At 34.6% G+C, this 25,778-nt stretch overlaps 6 protein-coding genes across 9 annotated transcripts; 2 read left to right on the top strand and 4 right to left on the bottom strand.

The window, feature by feature from the left end:
- Positions 1–117: 117 nt before the first annotated feature.
- LOC103488179 (uncharacterized) lies at positions 118–2,091 on the bottom strand. Its single transcript, XM_008446827.3, has one exon. The coding sequence runs from the start codon at positions 1,975–1,977 to the stop codon at positions 994–996; it is 984 nt and encodes a 327-aa protein (XP_008445049.1). The 5' UTR covers positions 1,978–2,091; the 3' UTR covers positions 118–993.
- A 4,008-nt stretch (positions 2,092–6,099) lies between these two features.
- On the top strand, positions 6,100–7,800 carry LOC103487835 (uncharacterized). The gene is made up of 2 exons (XM_008446364.3): positions 6,100–6,808; positions 7,229–7,800. The coding sequence occupies exons 1-2, from the start codon at positions 6,113–6,115 to the stop codon at positions 7,337–7,339; spliced, it is 807 nt and encodes a 268-aa protein (XP_008444586.2). The 5' UTR covers positions 6,100–6,112; the 3' UTR covers positions 7,340–7,800.
- Positions 7,784–12,930, bottom strand: LOC103487922 (two-component response regulator-like APRR1). 2 transcript variants are annotated; one of them, XM_051080259.1, is made up of 7 exons: positions 12,215–12,930; positions 11,887–12,075; positions 11,379–11,540; positions 11,138–11,271; positions 10,687–10,863; positions 9,591–9,681; positions 7,784–9,393 (listed from the first exon to the last, which is right to left on the bottom strand). In XM_051080259.1, the coding sequence occupies exons 2-7, from the start codon at positions 12,056–12,058 to the stop codon at positions 8,459–8,461; spliced, it is 1,671 nt and encodes a 556-aa protein (XP_050936216.1). In that variant the 5' UTR covers positions 12,059–12,075; positions 12,215–12,930; the 3' UTR covers positions 7,784–8,458. The 2 variants fall into 2 exon arrangements, with proteins under 2 accessions (XP_050936216.1, XP_050936217.1); XM_051080260.1 differs by having other exon boundaries at positions 11,887–12,098; positions 12,215–12,844.
- Positions 12,638–15,273, bottom strand: LOC103488102 (pentatricopeptide repeat-containing protein At1g05750, chloroplastic-like). The gene is made up of 2 exons (XM_008446704.3): positions 13,328–15,273; positions 12,638–12,786 (listed from the first exon to the last, which is right to left on the bottom strand). The coding sequence occupies exon 1, from the start codon at positions 15,216–15,218 to the stop codon at positions 13,521–13,523; it is 1,698 nt and encodes a 565-aa protein (XP_008444926.1). The 5' UTR covers positions 15,219–15,273; the 3' UTR covers positions 12,638–12,786; positions 13,328–13,520.
- Positions 15,274–15,709: 436 nt separating this feature from the next.
- On the bottom strand, positions 15,710–19,509 carry LOC103487698 (ribulose-phosphate 3-epimerase, chloroplastic). Of its 2 annotated transcripts, XR_007816023.1 has the most exons (11): positions 19,349–19,509; positions 19,023–19,259; positions 18,065–18,179; positions 17,796–17,936; positions 17,601–17,714; positions 17,016–17,094; positions 16,567–16,676; positions 16,404–16,460; positions 16,248–16,317; positions 16,048–16,160; positions 15,710–15,917 (listed from the first exon to the last, which is right to left on the bottom strand). XR_007816023.1 is itself a non-coding variant. In XM_051080261.1 (10 exons), exons 2-10 carry the CDS (start codon positions 19,136–19,138, stop codon positions 16,111–16,113), a joined length of 852 nt encoding a protein of 283 aa, XP_050936218.1. In that variant the 5' UTR covers positions 19,139–19,259; positions 19,349–19,381; the 3' UTR covers positions 15,710–16,110. The 2 variants fall into 2 exon arrangements, 1 of the variants encoding a protein (XP_050936218.1); XM_051080261.1 differs by having other exon boundaries at positions 15,710–16,160; positions 19,349–19,381.
- Positions 19,510–20,202: 693 nt separating this feature from the next.
- LOC103487595 (galactoside 2-alpha-L-fucosyltransferase-like) lies at positions 20,203–23,385 on the top strand. 2 transcript variants are annotated; one of them, XM_008445997.3, is made up of 2 exons: positions 20,203–20,753; positions 21,615–23,385. In XM_008445997.3, the coding sequence occupies exons 1-2, from the start codon at positions 20,456–20,458 to the stop codon at positions 23,075–23,077; spliced, it is 1,761 nt and encodes a 586-aa protein (XP_008444219.1). In that variant the 5' UTR covers positions 20,203–20,455; the 3' UTR covers positions 23,078–23,385. The 2 variants fall into 2 exon arrangements, with proteins under 2 accessions (XP_008444219.1, XP_008444295.1); XM_008446073.2 differs by having other exon boundaries at positions 20,230–20,753; positions 21,618–23,385.
- The last annotated feature ends 2,393 nt before the right edge of the window (positions 23,386–25,778 follow it).

A 25,778-nucleotide genomic window follows, 5' to 3' on the forward strand; every position in this document is an offset into this window, starting at 1 on the left:
TTGAAACCATAGTTTCTCAAATCACCACAAATTCATGGAAATTCAAAACTTGAGTACTTTAACATTAATAGATAACTAGACAGACAGGAATTTATCCACATTTAACCTAGGTATGGAAATCTTTCACATAAATTTACTATTTATACAGAAAAATAAAAATAAAAACCACATGTTTGTTCTCTCAATTCTTCCCTCCCTCTACCTAAAGTTCTAACTTTTTTTTAATATTTTTTTATTTCACATATATATATATATAAAAAAAAACATTCTCAATCCACCATTAGTACCATTAAATTTTCGTAACGTCGGCAATGTCTGAGGGGCATTTGATTGAAAGGATAGAGAAATTTCAAAATTGTCTCTTGAGGTCAATTTTGAATTCTAGCCATTCATTTATTTCCAAAGCTCAAATCTTTGACGCCATTACCTTCGTTCCCATTGCTTCTGATATAACAGTCAACGATTGTGTCAAGCCAATGTCTGGACCAGTTCATTTCGATTGCATCTCCCATCTGGGTTCCTCAATTATTGCTTGTTTTTTCCAACGTAGTGCTCAAATCTCAAGTGGAAAATCGCAAACATTTGTATGAGAACCAAGAATCATAGATGTTCAACACATTTATTTCAAGATTTGAACCAAGCTTTCCAAGCCATCTAAACTATAACAATTCAAGCAGCTTATTGATTTTTATTTTCAATCAAGCTTCAGTCTGTATATTGATTCTATCACAATGTAACTGTCGGCTATCTACAATACGAACACCAAGCTAAAATAAATAAAGAGAAACACAAATGGCAAGAACAGAGAGACTCGAGGAACAGTTACAAATTTTCACATGGTTTCTGTTCCTGAATCTCTGTTACTTTTCTGGATTCTAGTCTGTATCTGAAGAAAAGAGAGGAGAAAAAGGTGGTTTCTTGTTGAATGATTTCCATGTGTTCTTATTCTGTAACTGAATTCTATGTACTTCTTTTCTGTTGGATGGATTATCCTCAACTTGTTGAATGCAAATTTTGTTCAACTTTTGAATTCATGTAATCACCATTGTGTTCTTCAGCAGATTCTATTTGAAGAGCTTGTCTTCCTTCCAGATCCACCCAAAAAACCTTCTTGCAGTTCATGAAGAACATACAACAAACCGTAGTGTCGAGTACGATGAAAATCGAGTACAGATAAGCAATGATAACCCCTTCAAACAACATGGAAAGACTAAGGATTCCAACACCATTATAAGCTCTCACTACACGGTATTGAAACAAAGCTTCAATTGCAGCCATGGCTAAATTTGTTGGCAAAGCCAAAAGTAACGCTGTGGAAGTTTTCCCTCTAATTACAACACAAGCTTTGAGTATTGCTAAATAACCTCCAAGCTTTTCCATACCTGATAAAACTAATGATAAATTGCTGATAACCAAAGTGTTTGCCAAAACTATTGAATACAGAACAGCTCCTGCTGCTGAGAGGTAAAGAAAGTTGGTAGAAGAAGAAAAGCCAAATTCTTGAAGACAAGTAAAAGCAAAGAACAGAATGGAAAAAACTGTTGCATTTGCTGAGAGTATGAAGATTGAGTTACAAATGTTGGTTAAAAAAAGTGGACAGTAAAGGGATTTGATGGAAGAAAATGAAGGTTGGGATGTTGATTTGGTCTCTTTTAAAGCTTGAATCACAGAAGCTTTAGCAACAAGAAGGAAAGTGAGAGTGAAAGGAATGGTGAAAATGGAAGAAAAGATTGTTTGTGAAAGCTTTTGAATGAAGAATTCCAATGAAGAAGGGAAAACAGCAGCATCAAAAACAATCTTCAAATGATAATATATGTTATCAAGAAGAGAAATCGAAGAAGTAAAAACAAAAGTTTGAGAAAGAAGAAGAGAAACAGAGAAAGGGAATGCATACAATGCTGAGGCAGAAGTAAAGTACTGATATTTCTGCAAGAAACAGAAGATTGATCTTCTGATGATGCTGTTTGTTTTTCCCATTTGAATCTCTATGAGGTTTTTTCTTTTTTTGTATTCAAAAGGGTAAAGAAAGAACAAAATGGGGGCTTTGTTCTTGAGGTGTATATATTAGAGAGAGGAGTTGGGGAAAGGTTTGGTTTCTTCCTTCCTTTATATTCCTTTTGTTTTATTGGTTTTTTGGGTGTGGGGTGGGAAGTTTAGAAAGTATTGTCTTTTTTTAAGGGTTTGATAATGATTTTTCAAGCTTTGGTTAAATGGATAGCTCAACTACTAAATAAATAACAAAAATTGCAAAGAGTGAGTTGTTCAAGTATTGTTTTTACCAAAAGATTCACTTGTATTCTCCAAACCCCATTTTCTTATCTGGCAAAAGAATTGACTCCTCTCTTTAAAGACATATTATAATTGCATATATTATAAATACAAGAGGCCATATGATTGAATTGATTTATTTATTCTTTGGATAGGAAGTTGTTATGTTATGGCTTCCTATATTCTCTCTCACTCATCTGATTTTCAACTTCTATAATATATACTCTTCACCGATAATTATATACAAAATTTAGACCTCGAACTTTCGTATGTGTATCAATTTGTTCAACCAATATTGTGTAGAACTTATAATTTGAATTAATCGAACTCTTATGTCCTCGTAAGCCAGTAAACTTAGCATAGTCCTTTATTGCGATTATTTTTTAGAACCATTTATTACTAATTCTTAGATGTACATAGACTTTTTCAAATGTTAGTTTTACAAAATGAATAATTCTCAAAGAAAATTACGAATAAGAGTCTAAAATTGCTTCCTTTATGAAAGTTTAGGGGTTTTATTGGTATTGTTATAAGTTTCACACGAGATTTTCTTAAACAAACACTATAGGAGAAGTTTAAATTGATATGTCCACAAAAGTTCAAAGTTAGGTTGTATGTACTCTTTGTGCCTTGAAATTGAAGAAATCACTGTCCTTTTTTTTTTTTTGGTGTAGGAAGTAAAGTAAATAAGTGTGGTTGCTTTGAAATTCAGAATTCAAAAAGGCCATATTGAAAAATGAAAGTGAAGCTATAAATAGTTATATATTACATAAAAGTAGGACCATTACTCTCTCTCTCTATATTTTCTCATTTTGATCCATTTTCACTTCTCACATGGCCAAGGCAAAGAGAGTGAATGGATTCTTAGCTTCAAAGATAAACGTACAACAACAATCATATCAACAACTACCCCAACAGTAATCAAGATTGATATACAAATACCGTTAGATCGAGTCTACATCCACTTTGAAAATCGAATTAACTTTCTAAATGTTTTTACCACGACAGACAAACAAACAGATAAATCGGATAAAGATTAATCATTTTAAAAAGAGAGAAACAATTGAGGCTAGCTAGGGTTTTAAAGTTGGTGTGTATTCTAGTGGGTGGAGTTTAGAAAAGAGAAGAATATGTATGATGAGAGGTTGGTAGACAGAACGTTTGAGGTGGCCTTTCATTAGTTGAAACTTCAATAAATTATGATCATCAAATTCCATCAACAACTTCACCTTTACCCTAAATCAAATATCATCCATTAATTTTATTTCGTGATAATCATCATCCTATCGATTTACCTTTTCACTCCAGACACTATTTGTAAATATAACAATGTAAAACAATTTCAATACATAAGAAAGTTTCGATCTTTACGATACTCTATCTCAAATAGATTTTACGGTTTATTTAAAATTTATAGTACTATTATTATTATTATTATTATTATTATTATAATTAGTCGAAAATGAAAATAAATATGTATTAAATAGTGTCGGTGTAAGGCAGTGACCTTCTAACAAAAATAGTGATTTTAATTAAATAAACATTAGATGACCTTTTAGAAATGTACAAAGAAAGAAACAAAATTTTCATTTTCCTATTTGTAATTATGCTTTATATCAATGAAAAAGATACTCCCATTATTAATATTTAAATAAATAAATAAATGAAAAAGATAGTTTTGTCTTCAAATTATATATATATATATATATATATATATATATATATATATATATATATATATATATATATATATATATATATATATATATTCATATCAAATAAGTAATTCATAATTAGTTAGGGATCACCATATTTGGGAAATTTCATTTCATTGCAAGAAATTCATTCCTATTTTTTTTTTTGAATTATTAAATTACAAATTCATCTTCAAAAAAAAAAAAAACTTATTTTAGCATAAGAATTAGGTTTTCTTTTTCCATTTATTTCTATATTTGAAAAATACTAAATTTATTCTTATGGTTTATGTCTAACTATAGAATAATGTTTCTCTTTTCTTTCAATTTTAATACAAGATTAAAATAATTAACATTGAAATTATTGGATAAGATAGGGTTAGACTTTCATACAACCGACACTTAAGATCTATAATTAGTTTTAAAAATGAATATTATTGATGGGATGATGAAGATGTCAACTAGTAGGTTAAATATCACTTAAACTAATTAATTTATTGATGGATGAATTAAGAGATGAAAATTCATATATTCATATATTCATATATATATTAAATTTTGGAAGCATACCTAAATATTTGACACATTAATTTTGATAATGAGTTTTTCTGACATCTTAATAATTAAAATTTCTTTTTGGGTGTTAAAATAATTTCAAGTTGAAATTAAAATGAAATAAAGAAAGAAAAGAAAAAACAATAATTGAAAAGAGATCCCTCACCTACTAAAAACTAGTCAATATAATAATCCTTCAAAAAGGGATAAAGAAATGAATTATATGAACATGTTATTTATGAAGTTTGAAAAGACAATTGAGAGGTGGCTTGACTTATCTACACAAACTATATATTAGATTATATATTAGATTCACTATGCTATCAATTATTGGTATTTATTTTACTAATTACTTCAACTAATCACTAAACATTTTAATATATTAATTTTATTTTATCTAAATGAATTAATCCCTTAGTAGTTTTTGGGTATCTAAATTTCTCTAGATTTTGTTAACAAAAAGACAGAAGTGTTGGATAATAAAGAAAGAGTTTGCGAAGAGCGGTGTCATAATTGGGGACTTGAGATATAATGCAACAAATAGGGTTGCCCATAAACTCATATCTACAAAACCTCGTCATCCATCTACCATTGTTAGGATCTATCATTGTTCTTTAAAATCATATATTTCACTTTTTAGATTTTTAAGCAATTAATACCTTAATAACTTACCTACATATAAAATGTCTTGGGAAAGTTTTCCTCAGTCAAACCTAAGTTTTAGTTTTAAGTTTGTCCAACTAATTTATGAATTTTAAAAAAATATCCAAACTTTAAATGATAGGATGATTATCTAAAACTATGTTTTATTTTATGTTTTAATCTTGCGTCAGACATTCTCAAGGGTTCATGGTTTTGAAATATTTATAAAAGAACGAGACAATATTATATTTTTGAAAAGAATATGAATAGTTCTTTTCTTTTATATCTAAGAATGTTTGTGTTTAATTGATTTTATAGAAAAGTTTCTCATTGTTAGGGTTACAAAGGATTGCTAATTCTACTGATTTTATCTCTTTCACAACTAAGAAAAAGTCACGACCTCTTAAACCTATATTCCACGATTTCATGAATAGGCGGGTGGACCTGAAGGTCGTTTAGGGGTCGAAAACATTTGGATGTGAAAGAAATGTAAAGGAAAAGGGAAAGGGAAAAAGTAAAGTAGTAATTGTATGGGATAGTTGCAAATGTAGCAATTATATTCAAAATAATTAAGTATATAGCAACATTTTAAAAAAATTGCAAATATAGCAAAATCTGTCAAAATCTATCAATGATAGGAGTTATCACCGATATACCATGTAGCAAATGTTGGTCTATCACTGATAAACCATAAGAGTCTATCAACGATAGAAGTGTATCACCGATAGATTTTGCTATATTTGCAATTTTTTTAAAATATTGCTACATACTTAATAATTATTCTAAAAATTGCTACATATTATAATTACCCTAATTGTAATGGTAATGTGAATGAGAAAATGAGATGGATTGATGGAGGTTGTTTTGTTTGGGCCTTCTCTCATGGATATGGACATTTAGGGCACCAAAAAAGCAAAGATCTTGAAGGGGAATTTTGTAATTTAGTTCTTCTAATGGATAGACTCCATCTAAAGCCCCAATTGGAATGGAACAACTTCATATTTTTTGTTTGTTCCATGAACACAGCCCAAATTTCTTTGCTTTTTCAAACTCAAAATTACTCCTCCATTTCTCTTTTCAGTAATTGGGTCAGCGTGTTAATGGCGGATGATGAATCCAGATCGGTTTTCGACTGGGGAAACTCCCCTCCGTTCAATTCCTATCAGTCCTCGTCAATGGTCGTGATTAGGGATTCTCCTCCCAAGGACGATTTCTCCGTTTTTCCACCTTCAAAACACGAGAATCTACAGCCACCGTCGATTGGAGAAGACGAACGAGGAAGCCCAGTTTCATTTCAATCCAATTCGCCATCCTCGTCTTTTAGGTCGTCTCAATCATCTTCATCCTTCTCGTCTTTCTCATTTTCTGATGACGAGGCTTCACACCCACATTCACCGAAGCCATCGGGTTCTCAAATTCAAAAGCCCATGGTGACTTCCAGGTGGCTGCTTTGGGGGGTTCAGATTCTACGACTACGGATTACTGCAATGGCTTCCACAATTTGGTCCAATGCTGCTTTTTGGTTGTTTTCCCCTGCAGGAAGGATTGGGTTATTGGTGACTCTTTTGTGGTTGTACAAGAGAGCTCGTAAACGCCGTTTGCGTCGAAGTACCAACCAATTGAAGATGATGATGAAGGAGAAAGACGAGGTTTGTTAATTTATGATCACCAAGTATTTATGATAATTCCTGTTTGAATTTGGACACGTCCCTGTATCCTGTAAACTGGGTATTAGAGAAGATAATTACACTCGTTGTTACACAACATTGCATGTCCTAATTCAAAACAAATAACATTGACACACCATCTTAAAATATGACTTAACATTGAGTCGTGTTGTTTGTATTATACATAAAAGTAAGTCATGTTTGCATGTGCGAGGCATCGGAAGTAGTGAAGTTGTTGTCTTTCTTGGTATTGTCTTTGTTCCTTTATACTTTGGGCTGGTCCTCTCTTCACTGTCAATTCAGTTATCTGTAAAGCTGATAAGGTTTGGATTCTTCTAGTTGTAGATTTATTGTTTCATACTTGTCTGATAGATTCTGGGATTTTTTTATTTCTCTATCCAGAAAATCAGTCAACTAATGCAACAAGTTGCACAATTGAACCGATCACTGATATTAGCTCAACAGAAAGTACTGCCTTCAAATTGGAAAATGAAACAAGATGGGAGTGTTTAGCTTGTATCTCACAGAGAGAGAGAGAGAGAGACAGCAAGAACAGCTATCCTGAACCCCCGCTCCGTCATCGGCTCAAATTCTTGTTCTGTTCAGATTTATTATACTATAGATGGATTCCAGTAGCAGCTAATTGGTGAACCGAAACAAAAACTCCAGTCTTTGCAGTGCGTTGAAGAACAGATCAAGAGTAGAAGACACCATCTAAGCCTTGAAGGAGTGGAATCTGTTTGTGCTGCACAAAAACAGATTATCAGTTCAGAGATGGAATGTATACAGATGATTTTGTATTGATTTTTTCAGTATTCATTATTCAAAGTATTCATATTGTCAGCCATTTATCAACTTGGTTTACTGACTGGGAAGCTTATTCTTATGCACCGGTATATTTGATTTGTAAATAGATTTGTTAAGTACTTTTTGAAGAAATATGAGATCTTCAGAAGATGTTGGCTGTGCTGGAACTAGGGAAGCAAGTTCCTATTTTACATATAATTTTATATTAACACAACTTTCATCAGCTTTATCAGACAATACAATGAAAATAGTTCATACAGTTTTGATAAAATTGGTCGATCTTTTGATGCAGATCTATCACAAACTACATAAGTTGGTATTGGGAGTAGGTTAGGATCTCGGCTTCATTTGAATGAAATTCCAAAAAGCTATTCTTCTCTGCAAATGTCCAATGTTGGCCGATGTATTTTCGATGATTGATTCAACCCATTTAACACCAGGGAGAAGAAATTTGAACTGTAATTTGGCCCTCAAGACCCGTGTGCTTGGGCACTCCATAAGCAGCAAGACCGGACAAACTTATTCTCACGAGAAATCGTTTCTAGCCACCAGTAATCGGGAAGGCTACAAAGACCTGGTGCAGGCAAATGGACATTTGATCTCTTGCCAACATTGAGATTGCATGCAGTAAATATGTGCACTTGCTTGCTTTCCCTGGATAAAAATGGTTATGCATTCGTCATAAATATTCCATCCGGGTCCATACAGGAACGAGTAATGATCATAAAGCTTTAATAGCATAAGTTTCAGGTATTCCAGGGATAAATAATGCCACCGAACCATTCCAAAATGAATTTCCTTGGTCACTCGGCCAGCATATCTTTTCTAATATCCTGAACCGTCATCCTCATGAGAAGAATCCCTTGATAGTAGCTCCTCATCCTCGTCTTCATCCTCAACATCATCAGCAGATGCGGGCTGTCCGTTAAGATCTACATTGACACCATTTACCTTTCTTACAAACTGGCCACGCACGCGAGGCCTTCTCTCAGCAAGCCGTTTCCTATTAACGTACCTAATCTTTTTGTCAAAACAGCGCTCCTTCCTTTTCTGCCTAAATTTAATCAATGCTGCCTCTCTTCTATCAAGTTTGTTAGATTTTGCTTCATTGGAAGATGAATTCCCAAGAGATGGCCATGAATGAGTATTGGTGGTAGTTGGCATTTGACCAGGTTGTAAACATATGTTCATAGGGTAATAAGGATAAGATGCCACCCCATTTACATTCGGAGGGCAATGGTGAAAATGACCATACTGTGACATCATTGCCGCATGATTTTGCATATCATGCAGGTTGTTTTGGTACATTTGCGCCGACATCATACCTTCTGGCATATAAAAAGGATAAGCAGTTTGTGTTTGCACAGGTAGGCCTGAAATATCAAGTTGAGATCCATTTCGAGTGTGCACAAGGACTTGAGAACAATTTTCTTCATTGATGTTTCTTTCCCTGTGAACTTCTGTGACGGCAGGTGGTGTACAAGATCTCTCCACAGAAAAAGAATCAGGAAAACTAGTACTGCTTGGGTGTTCGTCTCCTTGTGAATGGCTTTCCAAGGCCTCCCCAATTTCTTGTATTGGGGGAAGACGAACTGCACGCTGACTAGTTTCTTGATAATTTTCATCCAGCAAAAGTCGTTTAGCATTGTCTTCAATATCTACTGCCTTATTTTTCACAGTTCTTGATTTGACATAGGTAAAGAATGCGGATGATTCCCCAATCTTTAGTTCACTCTTTCTGGGGCATGACGAAGGTTGCCCTGCAAGACGCACAAATATTATTATATTACATACTGAAAAGAGGTAGAAGGAACAAAAAGTTAACCGAGTGTCAACTAACTATTACACAAGATTTATCGCATATGTTTATAGCAAAAGTGACGGTATTTGCCTGCTTTGGAAAGAAACTTCTTCGACAAATTTAATCATAAACATGTTGATTTGATCACTGACTTACCTGTTCGGCGCTCACTAATTCCAGGTACATCTGGCTGATGTTGCACTGAATGAACAGCAGGAGGCTCCACAAGTGTGGGGGCAATACCAGGCTGAAAAATGTGAGTGAACGGAATTGAAATTAGGTTCCCATTTGAGGGTACAATGTAGATGGTGTCGATAAAATAATGAATAAATGAAAGAAAAAGGATTTCCATGTAACCCACTTCATAATCCTAGGATAAACCCATCAAGGATTTAATAAACTAGTTTGTACTCGACCTATTTATGATACTACTAGTAGGAACAAGTATGGGAATTTAGAAAAAGAAAACTTATAGTCTCAAATTGAGGGAATTCGTCATTAAGTCCATCTGTGTCTTTGTATCCTTGAGTTTTATGACATGCTTAATCACGATTGAAACTGACCAATCAACTGTACCAAGGCCAAGCCAAAATCATAAAATATAATATTTCAGTCATAAACCATATCTTTCTTAGTATTATATCAAACATTAATTACATTTTAAAGAACTTCTAAAACCCCACCGAGGAGCAGCCTGATAGCAAGGACATGGTGCTTGGGAGAAGTTTTAAAAGGTCTTGGTTTGAACCTCTAGATAGAAATTGTGAAAACCATTGATCAATCAAATTGAATTAAGGTGCAAAAGTCCCAAGAATTGCCGCAGTGGAGTTGTTAGAAAAATAAAGCATAATTTTCTAAGTGATGCACAATCTACTTAATGAAAGTTGGTTTGCAAAAGAAAAAAGAAAACAAAAATGAACATCAAAATAGTATCGCTTTATTAATAGATAACTTCCAACATTTATCCAAAACTGTAGGCAAAATACTATTTATTTAGCCTTAACAGCATCTCTTCCCCCGAAAGAAAAGAAGCTCAAGCAGTCTTACCTGAGTAACAGTAAGCTAAAGATAGAAAGAGAGAAATTTACGCACAAAACATCCCAATTTCACATTTTTCAGGGTTAGGACAGAAACGAACCTAAGGGTCAACATAATAATATAGCACCTAATATTGCATTATAATTTCAAAACTTAAAAAAAAAAAAAATTCATACCAACAAAAAAAACCCTTCAAAAATCATATTATACAAACCTCATCTTCTTGATGTGTTGCAGGTGCGGTAATTCCCATATCCGGATTGGTGCTCCTACGTGACTTGTCATCAGTGTCATCCGAAAACAAAGTAGTACTATTGGTATTAGCATCACTTGGATCTGATGCCACCATATCAAATTCATAATTTAAAATATTTTTTTCCGCCAGTCCAAGCTGTCATCACAAACCAGATAGAATGCTGTTAAGGTGAAATTGTGAATATTTTTGTACATGAAAAGGAAGATGTCTGCAGACACCAAAAGCTAACCAGTGAGATACTAGGGAAGTAATAAATAACCATGATACGCATACATCATCAGCAAAGGTTCAAAGGGACAATGCCATAGATACTTCAATTACATATTTATTTGCAACTAACGTGCAACCTAATTCTATTTGGAAAGTGAAAAAAAAAAAAAAAAAAAACTCAGTTCAAGGAGGCACTAACCATGCGTCTTCTTCTCCACATGTGCGTCCACAAGTTTAATAGCTCATTTGTCCGTAAAGGCTTCACAAGATAGTCAGCTGCTCCAAGCCTCAAGCACTTAACGACAATAGGGACCTCATCTTGTGTTGACATCACTTACAAAGCAAGACAAAGATAAAACAAATAATGGAGAATCAGATCATTCTCTTGATTTAGAGATACTTAAGTGTGATGATTTGGCAGTTAAGAAAGCAGAACTTACTGATAACAGGAATGCGTCGGAGCTCTTTATCCCGAGTGATATACTTTAACATTTTCATACCTTTGGCCATTGGCAGGTCAACTTCCGAGAGTATAATATCAATTTCAGGTCCCTCCGCATTCAAAGCATCGATGACCTGCCTAGCTGAACTCACGGAGATGACTGTCAACAGAAAAGAAAACCTTGCATCAGTAAAGTAGTTAACATTTCTGTCAATTGCTAGTGTTGCGGTATAAAGTTTAGGAACTGTGAACCAATAAAATAATAGATAACCGTAGAATAGGACAATAATGACATTCGCATTGTAACAGAAGATCTTAGAATTAAGAATTAAACACAATCACATGGTATCTTGAGCAACTTCTAGATACTCTAACCTAATCCAAGTCTTAAATCTCAAAAATCATAGCTGAAATGACTACTTATGATGCAGTACTTTGACTCCGGACGATTCTATTGAAAGGAGGAAAAAACAAAGAGGAAAATAAAAAAGAAGAGAAACTAGTACCCTGGTAGGAACATTTCAAAAGAAGCTTGAAAACCTCTTCTGAACTTTTTGAATCATTATCGCACAGCAAAATCCTTACTTTGCTCCGGTCTATAAACCCATCTCCCCCATTCTTTCCACCGCTACCACAGCCACCACAATCTTCGTTTAAATTGAGCTCCTTGCAATCCATAACCGGTAAACCAGAACCTACACAAAACGCGATTTCCTTCCTAAATACAAACCAATCAACTATAGCCCCAAAAGAAAAAAAAAAAAAAAAAAAAAGAAGAAGAAGAAAAGAAAAGAAAGAAAGAAAAGGAAACAGACAAAAAGGTTAAATACATACTAGACAAATTCCATCCACAGTTTCGTCAATCTTCCCAAAGAATCCAAATTAGGGTTAGGGTTTCGATCACTGACTTCATTCACGTATCGGAAGATCACCCATCTCATTAAACATCAACCACATCAAAATCAAACCAAAAAGAAAACCCAGTTAAGAACTCATGAGACTGTGGAACCAGTTAATCAATAGAGCTCAGTTGTACAAGCTATACTCCTCCACAAAGGGTAACACAACTACTTCAGGAAGATCGGAGAAGCGAAGATCAAAAGTGACCACAAGAAATCAATCAAAAAAAGGATCACTTCACCACCGAAGAAGGCGCACGTTAGCACACGGATGGATGGGGTGCTCTCTGGCGTTTACGGCGAGCCGCGAGCGAAAGGCAAAAGAAGATTTTTAGTCAGCCACCGTAAATGCTTTTATCTACGAAGCTTTGGCTTTGCCTCTGTTTTTGGATTTTTTTTTTTTTCCTTTTACCCTTTCCTCTTTTCGGAAAAACAAATATCTTTGCTCGATCAGCTTCCAAGCTAAAATGCACCGCCTTGATCGAAAATGGAGGAAGATATGAAGGGCTGAGATTGATGAAAGATGAAGCTCAGGTTAGCAAAAGAGAGAGAAGAGATAGGTAAAAAGTGCAAAAGGGGATATTGGAATCGTGAGGTTTGGATAGTTATGTAGAGATGGCGAAGAAGCCACGTCACCTGCAGATCTTCACCAATGAACCAAATGAAATGTGACCCATTTCCATTTTCTCCCACCAAATTATTCTTTTCACTTAATATTCTTAAATTTACTATTGGTGGACCACAAGTGTTGCCATTTGACGTGGCATGCCAGCACTGTCCAGCCACCACTGCCCACGTGTCCCCTCTCTTTCTTTTACTTTTTCTTCCTTTTCTTAAAAGTATACAACTTTTCGAGATTGGGTTTGGTATTTACTACTTTTTACGAATTTACACTTTCCACACACTTGAGTTTTTAGTTAGTTTTCAAAACTTCCTTTGATAGAATATTTATATGAATAGTGTTTATAAGCTTACATTTTAGACATCAAAACATTGCAAATAAGTCCTGAATAATTGCTATAAACAGAAATAAGAAAAATCAGCATACCTTGCATTCATGGAAGCTTTTATAATTGAAACTTCCATTGATCTACATACATTTGCATGGTTTTTCCAAACGTAATAAGATTGAGAGAACTATGAGACCAAACGAATGCTACATTCAGCTTCTACAGTATGTCGCAGCAGCAAAATAGCAATCTCACCAGAAGTCTTTCTTCTTTGTTCTCCAACTGCGTCTCTTAGACACTAATAAATGCTTCTGATATTGTCTTCGATTTGCAGCTCTCCATCCGGGCTTGTCTGGTTATGTTCCCAAGCATCTCGTAAATTAAATTCACATCCTTATGAGTCTCCTCCCCCGCCACGAAACTACATAAGACTCCATTAATCTCAATCCAACTTCTTCCTGAAGGTTTCTTCACTCCTATGTCGTGCATGTTCCGTCTGACAGTAGCAGTGTCTTGCCAACGACCGTCTGCAGCATAAACATTAGCTAGGAGCATGAAGTATCCAGCAGCTTGATTGTTGGGATCGATTCCGAAAGACAAATGTCTTGCAACATGGGATACGATCTCGTCATTCTTGTGAAGTCTACAGCCACTGAGAAGTGCTCCCCACACAGCATTGTTTGGCTTCATTGGCATACTCTCAATCAGACTCAACGCTTCACTCAGTAAGCCTGCACGGCTCAAGAGATCAACCATGCATCCATAATGCTCAATCTGCGGGATAACTCCGAAAGTTTTGTGCATAGACTGGAAAAGTTGAATACCGTCGCTGATTAAACCAGCATGACTGCAAGCAGTGAGGGCTCCAATGAAGGTGATCTCGTCAGGTCTGACTTCATTTTGACCAGAGCACAGCATCAACTGAAAGATTCTAATGGCTTCTACTCCACAACCTTGTTTCGCAAATCCAGTGATAATGCTCGACCAAGAAACAGTGTTTCGTTGAGGCATTTCTTCGAACACCTTATATGCTAAATCCATAACACCACAACTTGCATACATATGCATCAGAGCATTGTTCAAAGACACCAATACTGGGAGGTGTCTACTTCGCCATGTTCTTTCAACATACCCATGAATCCATTTTCCCAATGTCAAGTCTCCCAATTCAGCACAAGCTGACAATGCAGCCACCAATGCCACCTGATCCAATTCCACACCAGCCCTTCTCATTTGATCAAATAGTGACAAAGCTAGCTTACACTGGCCATTTTGAGCAAACCCTGCAACCATTATAGTCCATGTCCGGACATTCCTTTCAGGCATCTCGTCAAAAACTTTTCTAGCCCCATCAAAATCACCACGTCTAACATACCCAGCAAGCAAGGAATTCCAACCCACGACATTTGAGTCAGGCATTTCATCAAACAAGTAACGCGCACGCTTCAGATCAAAATCCCCTCCACCTCCACCATTTGCATATAAATTGATCAAATTCGTTCTAACATACAAGTTGGACCAATACCCATTCACTAAAACTCTCCCATGAATCTGTTCCCCTTCTCTGAATAACCTCGACCTCACACACCCACTCAAAAGAAACGAATACGTGAACTCATTAGCTTCAACTTCCGCCAATGTCATTCGTTTGAACAACTCAATTGATTCTTTTGACGTTTTGCTCCGCGCATGGCCTTTAATTATCTGGTTCCACACAGTCGTACTCGGTGCAGTTATGTCCTCAAACACTTTCTGGGCACTTCCAAGAGAACCAAAAGAAGTATAGAGCGACAAAAGATGGCTAAGGATGTAATTTTTCTGGGAAAAGCCGCTGACAACTATTTGGGCATGGATTTTTACAAGATTACGAACAGAAGTACAGGACTTTAATACAGAGAAAACAAATTGTTGCCTAACTCTAGAGCTTCTTCCAATGGCGGAAATGGCGGTTTCATTATCTCTCAAAATCGGCACAATGCGATTGGACATCAGCGTCAAAATCTTTTTGGAAAAAAAGGATTTGGCCTTTGCCTTAGGCTTCAATATTTATTCTTCAAAGTTTAGTGTATTTTTATCGGATTAAATTATAAATTTAAAGAGAAAAACAATTTTAAATTTTCCATCTCATCAATCCTAAGATAAATCGAAATTACAACACAAAAAAATTCTTTACATTCTCTTTACATCAATATAAAAACTAAACTTTAGTTTAATGATTATATTATATTCTTGAATCAACAACTTTGAGTTCGAAAGTTCTGACTATCTATGCTCCAACAAAAAAATGCTCACAACCAAGATTCAGTTGATTTTGATTCGTAAACTTAATCCTCTTTCTTATATTTTGTTCAATTGTACACAAGATTTAGAGACGAAATAAGTTATCAAAATAAACTAGAGAAGTAGAATAACTTTTTGATTTCTTTATTCTCATAACATGTTTTAAAATATCCTAAGAAGTTTCTATTGGACAACCAATATGGAAAGTAGAATATTATTGCTCCCAAGTTCATATTATTGAATTTGTACTCAAATTTATACTGGGATGTTATAGTACATAACAAATCTTCAAGCGGCAATCTACAGGCTTCTTTTCACAAGGAATAAAACTGTGGAGGTGGTAACCATGGTTGAGATAAGAGCTTCAAGAACACAATGTTCTGCTACCTGTGCAGTTGGAGATTCTCTCTGCATTTTGAAGAAGAAAAAGGTGGAAAGATCAGGGGGCATCATAGAAGGAGATGTCGAAGATCGTAAAGACATGTAGCTGTTCTCCATTGATCGAAACAATAAAGATGTTGTGCAATGAACAACTTACATGGGGATGAATAACACAATAATACTATCAGCTGAAACAACTCAGATCTTGTACAAGTCACTTTCATACTGGAACTGCTTCCGGCCTTTTGCTTGTTTTGATTCCTTTTATGGCTGTTCAAGAATGATTCGAGGGGATATTTTAGTTAAATTGTTCAAAAAATTTGTGAGAGGCAATGGAAGAAACTGTATGGATCATACCCTCAGCATAATCTTTGGCTCCAAAAACAGCAGAACCGGCAACTAAAGCATTGGCTCCAGCCTCGATGACCTACAATCATGGTGGCAATTGAAAACTTGCTTTGGAAACACATGTAAACAAAAAGTTGGTGTTTTAGTAAGTATTATTGTATGCACCTTGTATGCGTTGGCTGGACCGACTCCACCATCCACTTCGATCCATGGGTTCACTCCCTACAACAAAGAAAATGAAATGCCAATGCGTTTGTAATCCTCGTAATGCTGGGAAAGAGAAGTGCATCAATAAAACCGAAAAAGCAACCAAAAGGGGAAATTGTACCTTTTCAGCACATAATCTTCTTAAATCTGAAATTTTCTTTACTTGGCTCTCAATAAAGCTTTGCCCACCAAAACCAGGATTCACCGACATGATTAAGACCAAATCAACCACTGTAAACACAGAAAGGGCATTGTTGGTTAATTCCTCTCATTTTGTTCACACAAATACCAAAGCATATTTGCCTATCATCTCTTTTTTGGTGTGGTTAATGATATCCACTCTAAACCTCCCAATGGCTTAAAAGATATCAAGCCTAATTTTCTTATCCAACCCACCCCTACTTTCTTGGTCACTTGTCTACCCTAAATTTATGTCAAATTTCTTTTAAATAACACCAAAGGACTTCAAAGCTCTCAACAGATAATATCATTCCCAAAGTTCCAGATCTTTTAATTATCCTCAGAGAGGAACTTCTCAGCAATTATATAGGGGGAGAGAGAGGGAGTCACCGTCAAGGACGTATTCTATTGTGCTGAGTGAAGTAGCAGGATTTAAGACCACTCCAGCTTTAGCTCCAAGACTTTTTATCTGAACCATATTTGAAGGAATGGCCATTATGAATATAGATATATGATCTTTCCTTAAAATGCATGAATTCCGTCTAACAAGAAAGTCATTTTCATTGGCAAGTTGGCAAGCAATCCTTTCTAGAATGAAGCAAAAGGGAATTAGGAAAACAGCTATGAAGACCTATAAAAGCAGTTCAATCCAAAAAAATTCAGAAAATAAGAACAGTAGGAACACTTGTACTCTTGTTATATACTAAAAAAGAGCTTTGTTGATCGTTTATTTTTAAGTTTAGTCTTCTGATTTTTTTTCAAAATAAAAACAACTAAAAACTAGAAACATGCAGCTAGTTCTGTATTGCATCACAGAGGCAATCTTACTTAAGCACGGACGGGAATATACAGTTCCACTGTATTCTAAAGAACATGTTAGATTTTGCAGTTGTTTCTTCATTAAGAAATACATCTTGTTAGGATTTAGAACATGCAGTTAATTCTGTACTTACGTCACAGCAGAGGAAATCTTACTTGATTAACGGTGCGATGCAGATGGATTGTGGAAGATTGCTCACAATGAACACTGACAATATCGGCACCAGCCTTTATAAAGTCCGGAACACGCTGCTCGGGCTCCACAATCATCTATAATGATTTGAGTTTATGTTAACACAAGTGCCGTCACTTGCTAACAACAAAGAGAATCATAATAAGAAAGATGCCTACCAAATGCACATCTAAAGGAAGATCTGTCACAGGTCGTAGAGCATCAACAACAAGAGGTCCAATTGTGATATTTGGAACAAAACGGCCGTCCATTACGTCAACATGAATCCAATCACAACCGGCCAGTTCGACTGCTTTCACCTACAAAAGATGAGAATGTCAATCTAAAATAGCATCTGCATAAATCTCCAAAGCAATTTGATTAATTATTTGAGAGTGGAGAGCAAAACAAACTAAAATAATGGAAAGATCAGATCACTAAACAGAACCTGCTCCCCCAATTTGGCAAAGTTGGCAGAGAGGATTGAGGGAGAGACGATGATGTCAGATTTGGAGTATCTATCAACCCGAGCTGAAGCTTTCACCACATTTCTGAACCTTCTCCTAGAAAATTAGGTACAGAGAGTAAACAGGAGCACAGAGGATACCAAATAGTTCTTCATAAACATAAAGAGAGGGACTTATCACACAGAAAAGTTATGTAGCTGAGTTGAAAGTGGAACCAAAAAACCCCAATGGTTGTCACAAAATCTCCCCTATTTCAATGTAAATAGAGGGGACTTATCACACATACAGAAGGTCTTGCAAAACACACAAATCAAATAGATGAGAAAGAGAATTTGTCACACCCACCCCAAATTACCCTATCTAACCTGAATGTGGCATCTCGACAATAAATTTCAACTGAACTATGGAATTCATTGTCAAACTCTGAAAATGTTTATCAAAATAACAAGCTCAAAAACCTTTATTGTAAATATTATTCAAAATATCAAAATCCATAAAAGAAACTCAGTTGAGTTGCCCCTTCAAATTGGATAAATCACGCCTGAAAAGAAACACGCTTCCAAATTATTTTTTTCATACTCCAACTCCACAAGAACCAATGAGTGTCTTAAAAGTACACAAATCCCTAAAGTTCATCAGTTCAATTTTTAAAATGTCAAAGAGACTAAACTATCACCTGACCTCATACCAAGAGGTCCATGATCATGAATCAGAAGACAAAGGGAAAGTTAAAGCTACCTTTCAATTGTAATTCCATAAACAAACTAAAATTACTTATGAATTCCCAAATTCAGAAAGTAGAAGACACGAATCCTAGTTCAATTACAGTCAAATATTCACAAAGGTTGAGAAATTGACAACCACGGCAATCTAAGACTGCTTAAAAAAGTTCAAACAAAGAAATAAGAAAAAGAGGCACCACCCCGTGAATCAAATTACCTCGAAAAGGTAAGAGATGAAGGTTGAGAGTTAGGTGGTTTCTGAAAAGTGCGCCCTCCGACAAACCCACTGACTTGGGATTGCATAGTGGATTGACATAATGAAGCAACAGCCATTTTGGAGTTCCACTGAAGAACCCTGTCCTGGGTTTAGAAGATTAGGTAAGGATTCGAAGAATGATAATTTGTTCTTCCCTTTTCGTTCCCTCCAGCATGAATAATGTAAAGACCGCCAAACCTAACACAAAGAAATAGAAATAAATGGAAAAGCAATTAATTCGAAAAAAGGGTATGAGAAAAATGAATGGATGAGGATTGTGGGCGTACCACCAGAATTCAGGGATTGCTTATCGACAATGGTTGGCCTTCTTCTATCTTGCTGACATGGGAGAGAGAGACACATTCAAATGTCTTCTTTTTGACGAAAAATTTTAGATTTTGACTTCCTTCTTCAACAATTTTAATTTCAAAAAACTCATTTTTATGTTTTAACTTCGTAAATCTGTGTTAAAGCCTCAATCATTCTACCTTTATATTTTGGACAACTTTTTTTTTAAAAAAAATGATCTTCGTTCTCGTTCGATCTCTTATTTTATTCTAAATAATATAAATTTCTTCAAAATTGGTTTTTTTAACAAATAAAGACTACCTAAATTAATCTTAGACGAACCAAAGTAGATATTTTACGAGTATATAAACTAAAACTTACTTAATTTAATTGATAGAAATAGTATTTATACTATCATTTTTAATACAACTTCAATTTTTCTATATGACATATTATTGGACCACTAGCTGTTATAGATAAATCATGGTATTAATTGGTTGGTACTAAACTAAATGTGGATGTCACTTTAATGCAAGGTTGGTATCTAATAATGTATGGAAAAAGAACAACTAATCAATGTTCTTTCTCCCTGTCCTTTTTCCACAAATGTTCAAAAACATTACAGTAAAAGAATGTTGTTAATCTATTCGAAAAGATTCTCTCTTTCTTTGTAAAATTACATTAATTTTTTACAATATTTTGGTAAAGATAAGGTTTAGTATAAACGAAGATTAGATAGAAAAAGGTGAGTAAGTATTAGTATATGTGGTAATGAGATGTGTGAGGAGAAGACCACAAATAATCAATCGATAACTTAGAAAGTATAAAAATTTTAACGGAATATCGGTATGGATGGAGAGTAACCGAAAAAGAAAAAACCAAACTTCTTACTTTTGAACATTTCCCAAGCTTTTCAACACCGACAAAACCGGAATTGATTAATAGATAGATCACGAGTCGCTTTATTGGGATATCTTGGGTTGTTTTTTGCTTACACTAAGACAAAATATGCACTCCTGATTCGGCGATCTCCATAGGCCGACACAGGTCCTCTTGAAAGCCATCTGTTTTTCACTACCCTTTTGCTTCAAACCAAGTTTAAATCCATGAACCGCACATTCAATTCATACCCAGATGAAAATTATGCGAATGTTAGGAGATCCATGAGGCAGACTGAGGATGATCATCACAAGAACTTATCGGACAAGGATCCGCACTGTGATTTCAAGAGCAACCATGAATTGAAATTTGGGTTCAGTTCGATTCGAGTAATGGGTATGTTTGTGGTTTTGATGATGTTCATTTCTGTGATTTTTTCGGTCTCTGTGGTTTTTAGAGATCCACCATCGGATGCTGTAATTGAAGGTTCAGATGTGTGGATTCCTCAGTGGAACTCTGACCCAGGTACTTGATTTTCAACTTCTTGGAAATTACTACATGTTTTTTGCCACTCTCTTCAAGCTCTGTGTTTGAGACATTGTGTGTTGTGAGTTTCAGTTTGAATTGCTTTTCATTCATTGTCCGTCAAGTGCTAGAAGAGCCACATTGCATTCAATCTGTATGTGAAATTCGTTGAATTAGTATCTGCATTTAAGCTCTCAAAATGATTTGGAAATTTGTGGTAAGCGTCTTAGATATGGCATTCCAAAAACATTCTGACAACAGTTAGATTGAACTGCACCAAGTTTATTACAAATGCAGCACTTTCACTTGCCCCTACTCTTATATTATTTCCATACATCATTGTCATTGTCAGTGGTGTTTGAGTTCTGGCTTATTCATAAAAAATTATTTTCAGGACTTTCTATTTTTTGTGAGATAATCTGCTATAACGTGCTGCTTTATATGTAATCTATGATTTGATACGCTGATTTTTAGGAAATTAGTTAAAGCTGTAAGTGGGCTTTATAAATGGTCTTCCCCTGTTAGGCTGTTACCATTTACACATCACAATGCAGAAAGAATACTTTCACTACTTCCGAAGTTAATTTAGTTTCCGTATGCGAAGTTAATTTAGTTTCCGTATGCTTTTTTATCCAATGATGTTGCATCTTATATGTTTGAAGTGCGATTGACGTCCTGTTTTTCTTTTTGCATAGGCCTAGTTCCTTCTTTGCTCTTCATAATTTCTGTATAGCTATATTGTATACTGCTTTTACTGAATTCCAGTAAAAGGTGGTCTAATTTTTACCAGTATGAAATATGCACTTCATTCCATGTATAATATGTTGGCTTTCTTACCGTCCTCTTATTATATTCTTTCAGTAGATTCTAAGGTTGGAGATCTTCAAACAGTTATACAGCCAGTTGATAAACTGCTTAGTGGCCTTCTTTCTGCCAAACATGGGGTTGGTTCTTGTCTCAGTAGGTACAATTCAGTTGCTTATCAACACAAGCTGGCTTACGAACCCTCTTCTTACTTAATCTCCAAATTGCGGGGTTATGAAGATCTTCATAAGCGTTGTGGAGTTTATACTGAATCTTACAACAAAACTTTGGAGCAGCTTAGGTCTAATGGTAGTAGCAGCTCCTCAGACTGTAAATATCTTCTTTGGATTTCCTTCAGTGGGTTAGGGAATAGAATACTAACCCTTACTTCGGCATTTCTTTATGCTCTCCTCACAAATCGAGTTCTTCTAGTTGACCCTGGAACTGACATGGCTGATCTCTTCTGTGAACCATTTCCTGAGGTTTCCTGGTTTCTTCCCCAAGATTTTCCATTAAAAGATGACTTCAGCAGTTTCAACCAGAACTCTCCTAATTGCTATGGGAAAATAATGAAGAATAGCATAATGCCAGATTCAAGTGGAATGATCTTGCCATCTGTTGTTTATCTTCATTTGGTCCATGATTACGATGATGATGATAAGCTTTTCTTCTGTGATCAAGACCAAGCTCTTCTGCAGCAATCTCCTTGGCTTGTTATGAAAACAGACAATTATTTTGTCCCATCTCTCTTTTTGATCCCATCATTCGAGAAAGAACTTAATGATCTTTTCCCAAATAAAGATACAGTTTTCCACTTCTTGGGTCGATATCTGTTCCACCCTGCGAATTCAGTTTGGGGACTGATTACGAGATATTATCACGCTTACTTGGCTAGAGCTAGCGAAAGAATAGGCATTCAAATTAGAGTGTTCGATACAGGAACTGGTCCTTTTCAACACATCCTGGATCAGGTTCTGGACTGCACCCTGAAAGAGAATCTGTTGCCACAAACCGAGAGGCAAATGTATGCCATCGATCCAGTTGGTAATCAAAAGTCAAAGGCTGTGCTGATAACTTCCTTGAGCGCTGGTTACTTTGAGAAGTTAAGAGACATTTACTGGGAGAATCCGACAGTAACTGGGGAGATAATTAGTTTCTACCAACCAAGCCATGAGGAACACCAGCAAACTGAAAAAAGTATACATAACCAGAAGGCATTGGCAGAGATGTATTTGTTAAGTACAACTGATGTATTGGTCACCAGTTCATGGTCGACCTTTGGATACGTGGCTCAAGGTCTTGGTGGTCTGAAGCCATGGATATTGTACAAACCTGAAAATCGTACTGCACCAAATCCACCTTGCCGTCGAGCCATGTCTATGGAGCCTTGTTTCCATGCACCTCCTTTCTACGACTGCAAAGCTAAGAAAGGAGTGGACACTGGTAAACTTGTTCCTCATGTGAGGCACTGTGAGGACATGAGCTGGGGACTTAAGTTGGTTGATGATCCATATGATTGATTTTGCTGCTTTTGTTCTGAAATTGTTGTAGTGATCAAATTTTGCAGTTTGTAGACTACTGTAGAAGATCGTTAGTTTACTCAAAACAAACTTTTGAAGTTTCCCATTCCATTGTTAGAAATGTATGTTAGAATGCCTTATGTAAACCATATTTCTAAAGAAACCTTTGTCAAATTAAAATATTTGATGGAGTTTTGGATTGGAAGAACCCTTTGTAAGGATAAAGATCCAAGAGAAGTACTTTCCCATAGCCATGGGCCTGTAATCCATATGAATTCAAAGAAAGGGAGAGATGATGTTAAACCTTACAGACACATGTCATAAACTTTTTCTTAAGCATAATATTCTTAGCCAATACTCAACATATGTACTGATCTCATACTTTGTAGGCTACAAACAAATAAAAATGTCATTTATCAAAGCTCTTTTTACAAAGAAATTATTACGAACATTTGGCAGCGAGGATTAAATTTTAAATTAGTAAAGCTTTTGAACTCTTTATTCTTTCCCTCCTAGAAGAACAAGAAGAAGTTCCCCACTACCAACCCATAAAGAAGAATGTTGAAAGAAAATGACAACATTTACTGAAAAACATGTCCAAAGTGACTTATCTGTTCTTTTTTTTTTATATATATAAAAAGATAAGATAGTTTATACAATGTAAAGTAATAAAAATGAATAATTAAGATGTAAAAAAAGAAACAAAGAAGAAAAATATAGTATAGTGTAGAAAGAAATGGATAGTATTGTGTGGAAGAGGGAGGGGGATTAGACATATCACATTATGAAGGTGACAGTGCCCTTTGATTTTGATTCCATTATTATTCTTTAGACCCTCTCTTATTGACATCTTTTGGAAGAGGAAGATGTGAAGTGATGAATAAAAACAATCCCAAACCCTTTTTCTTTGAAAGAGACTCCTTAATTATATATATATATATATATATATATATATAACTTAATCTCCAAGATAAAACCTTTCAAACCCTATTTTCTACTTTCTCCTTCCATCTATTTTTTTTCGTTAATTTTATCTACTTGTTTAGTTTTCATTTCGTTATTAGGTTTCATATCGTCACATTTTCATTTTTAAAGTTTTTGACTTTTGTTTATGTTTGATCGATCCCTAGATTTCAAGAGACCATATTTAATTAAATGCTATTAAAATTAAACATAAAGATTCACATCATAACCGTTTTAATTTCTTAAAGGTAAAAACTAAATACCAAACATGACCGAAGAGTCAATGAAAAAATTTAGAGAAGAAAACTTAAAATTCAAATAAAAAATGTACTAACTTGAAACTTAAGAACCAAATGAAAAGTGAACTCGACAAAAACTAAACATTTTAAACACAAGAGATCAAGTAGAAACGGAACTTAAAAAACAATAGTTTTCTTAGTTTATCATTCTCATATTCATCAGCATAGTTTAATATGATGATATCATAGATGATGTACGAAAGATTTATCATATATATAAATGAAGAGTTTAGAGTATAGTTAATTAAAGTTTGTGCATTTAACCTAACATACATAGTTTATACAAAATGATAATGTTGACAAAGGTAGGTTTTTTTAAATAAATAAATAAAAAAAAAAGGTTAATAAAGGACCACTAATATGTATTGGTTGTGAGTGCTTTACAACTCTCAATAAATCATCCAACTTTAACAATAAAATGGATGTGGATTGAAAATTTTTATGAGAAAATAGAAAGTGTATTCACTTTAATTTGGTTTCTATACTTCTACTAAAGACATATATACATGTATACATACAATTCAATATTCAATATTTATTTATAGTATAATAATACTTTATATATATACAAATACACTTTGAATAAAAGTTGTGGAATTTCCTTTACATGGAAAAATGGATAACATTCATCATTTTCCACCAAAAACACTCAAAGGGAATATTAATAAAATTAAATGGTTAGAAAAGTATGAACAAAAAAGAATCCCTATAATTATTATTGAACCAATTTGCAATAATTAAATCTAAGATTCATTAGAAATAATTGTATATTATAAATTATTAGGAATTGAATGTATTATCATATTATATGAAATCCAAGGGGTAGCACAATCATCTTTACCTTGTTTGTAGACCCAAATACATAAGATTATATGTAATATGGTGTGATTGTCCTTGGACTAAAGTTATAATCGATATGTTAGATTTAGTCTATATACTAAAGAAATCATCTCGAGTACAATTGAAGATTACATTTACCTATGAATTTAGGTACTTTGTTTAAGTGATTCTAAACATTCGTTATAATTCTCTAAATATATATAGACAGTGAAACTCACCTCACATGCAAATACATGAAAAATTTATTATGTTACCCCTAAAAATATATTAGATTCATAATGATTCAATTACTAATGTATGTTTGTTAAAAAACCACTCCAACGTAGATAATTTCACATGTTTCTCACGTAGTTGATTTGATCACGTTAAAAGAAAATATAACTTTTTTTTCTTAAGAGACTTAGAAAACTTATAGTACACTTCTCGTAAACTAAACTTCAACTAAGCATGTCTTTTGAAGAGATTTTTTTTTTCTTCTACATTCGTGAGTGTTCGGGCCAACTAACACACTTTTCGACTAATCTCAGACGACAACTCACACCGAACCCTACGACATTTGTGCTTTCTACGTATGTAACGATCTTGGATCACATTAACCT

Source organism: Cucumis melo, chromosome 12, assembly GCF_025177605.1.
Source record: "Cucumis melo cultivar AY chromosome 12, USDA_Cmelo_AY_1.0, whole genome shotgun sequence".
Classification (NCBI taxonomy): Eukaryota; Viridiplantae; Streptophyta; class Magnoliopsida; order Cucurbitales; family Cucurbitaceae; genus Cucumis; species Cucumis melo.

Excerpts from the sequence above, each read along its gene's own strand:
- LOC103487595 (XM_008445997.3), top strand. The coding sequence starts at position 20,456 with ATGAACCGCACATTCAATTCATACCCAGATGAAAATTATGCGAATGTT. Across the intron at positions 20,754-21,614 it reads TCAGTGGAACTCTGACCCAG|TAGATTCTAAGGTTGGAGAT; the intron begins GTACTTGATTTT and ends ATATTCTTTCAG.
- LOC103488179 (XM_008446827.3), bottom strand. The coding sequence starts at position 1,977 with ATGGGAAAAACAAACAGCATCATCAGAAGATCAATCTTCTGTTTCTTG.
- LOC103487922 (XM_051080259.1), bottom strand. The coding sequence starts at position 12,058 with ATGGATTGCAAGGAGCTCAATTTAAACGAAGATTGTGGTGGCTGTGGT. Across the intron at positions 11,272-11,378 it reads CCGACGCATTCCTGTTATCA|TGATGTCAACACAAGATGAG; the intron begins GTAAGTTCTGCT and ends TTGCTTTGTAAG. Across the intron at positions 9,682-10,686 it reads CAACACATCAAGAAGATGAG|CCTGGTATTGCCCCCACACT; the intron begins GTTTGTATAATA and ends CACATTTTTCAG.
- LOC103488102 (XM_008446704.3), bottom strand. The coding sequence starts at position 15,218 with ATGTCCAATCGCATTGTGCCGATTTTGAGAGATAATGAAACCGCCATT.
- LOC103487698 (XM_051080261.1), bottom strand. The coding sequence starts at position 19,138 with ATGGCTGTTGCTTCATTATGTCAATCCACTATGCAATCCCAAGTCAGT. Across the intron at positions 18,180-19,022 it reads TCATCTCTTACCTTTTCGAG|GAGAAGGTTCAGAAATGTGG; the intron begins GTAATTTGATTC and ends CTAATTTTCTAG. Across the intron at positions 17,715-17,795 it reads TTCCTTTAGATGTGCATTTG|ATGATTGTGGAGCCCGAGCA; the intron begins GTAGGCATCTTT and ends AAATCATTATAG.
- LOC103487835 (XM_008446364.3), top strand. The coding sequence starts at position 6,113 with ATGGATAGACTCCATCTAAAGCCCCAATTGGAATGGAACAACTTCATA. Across the intron at positions 6,809-7,228 it reads TGATGAAGGAGAAAGACGAG|AAAATCAGTCAACTAATGCA; the intron begins GTTTGTTAATTT and ends TTCTCTATCCAG.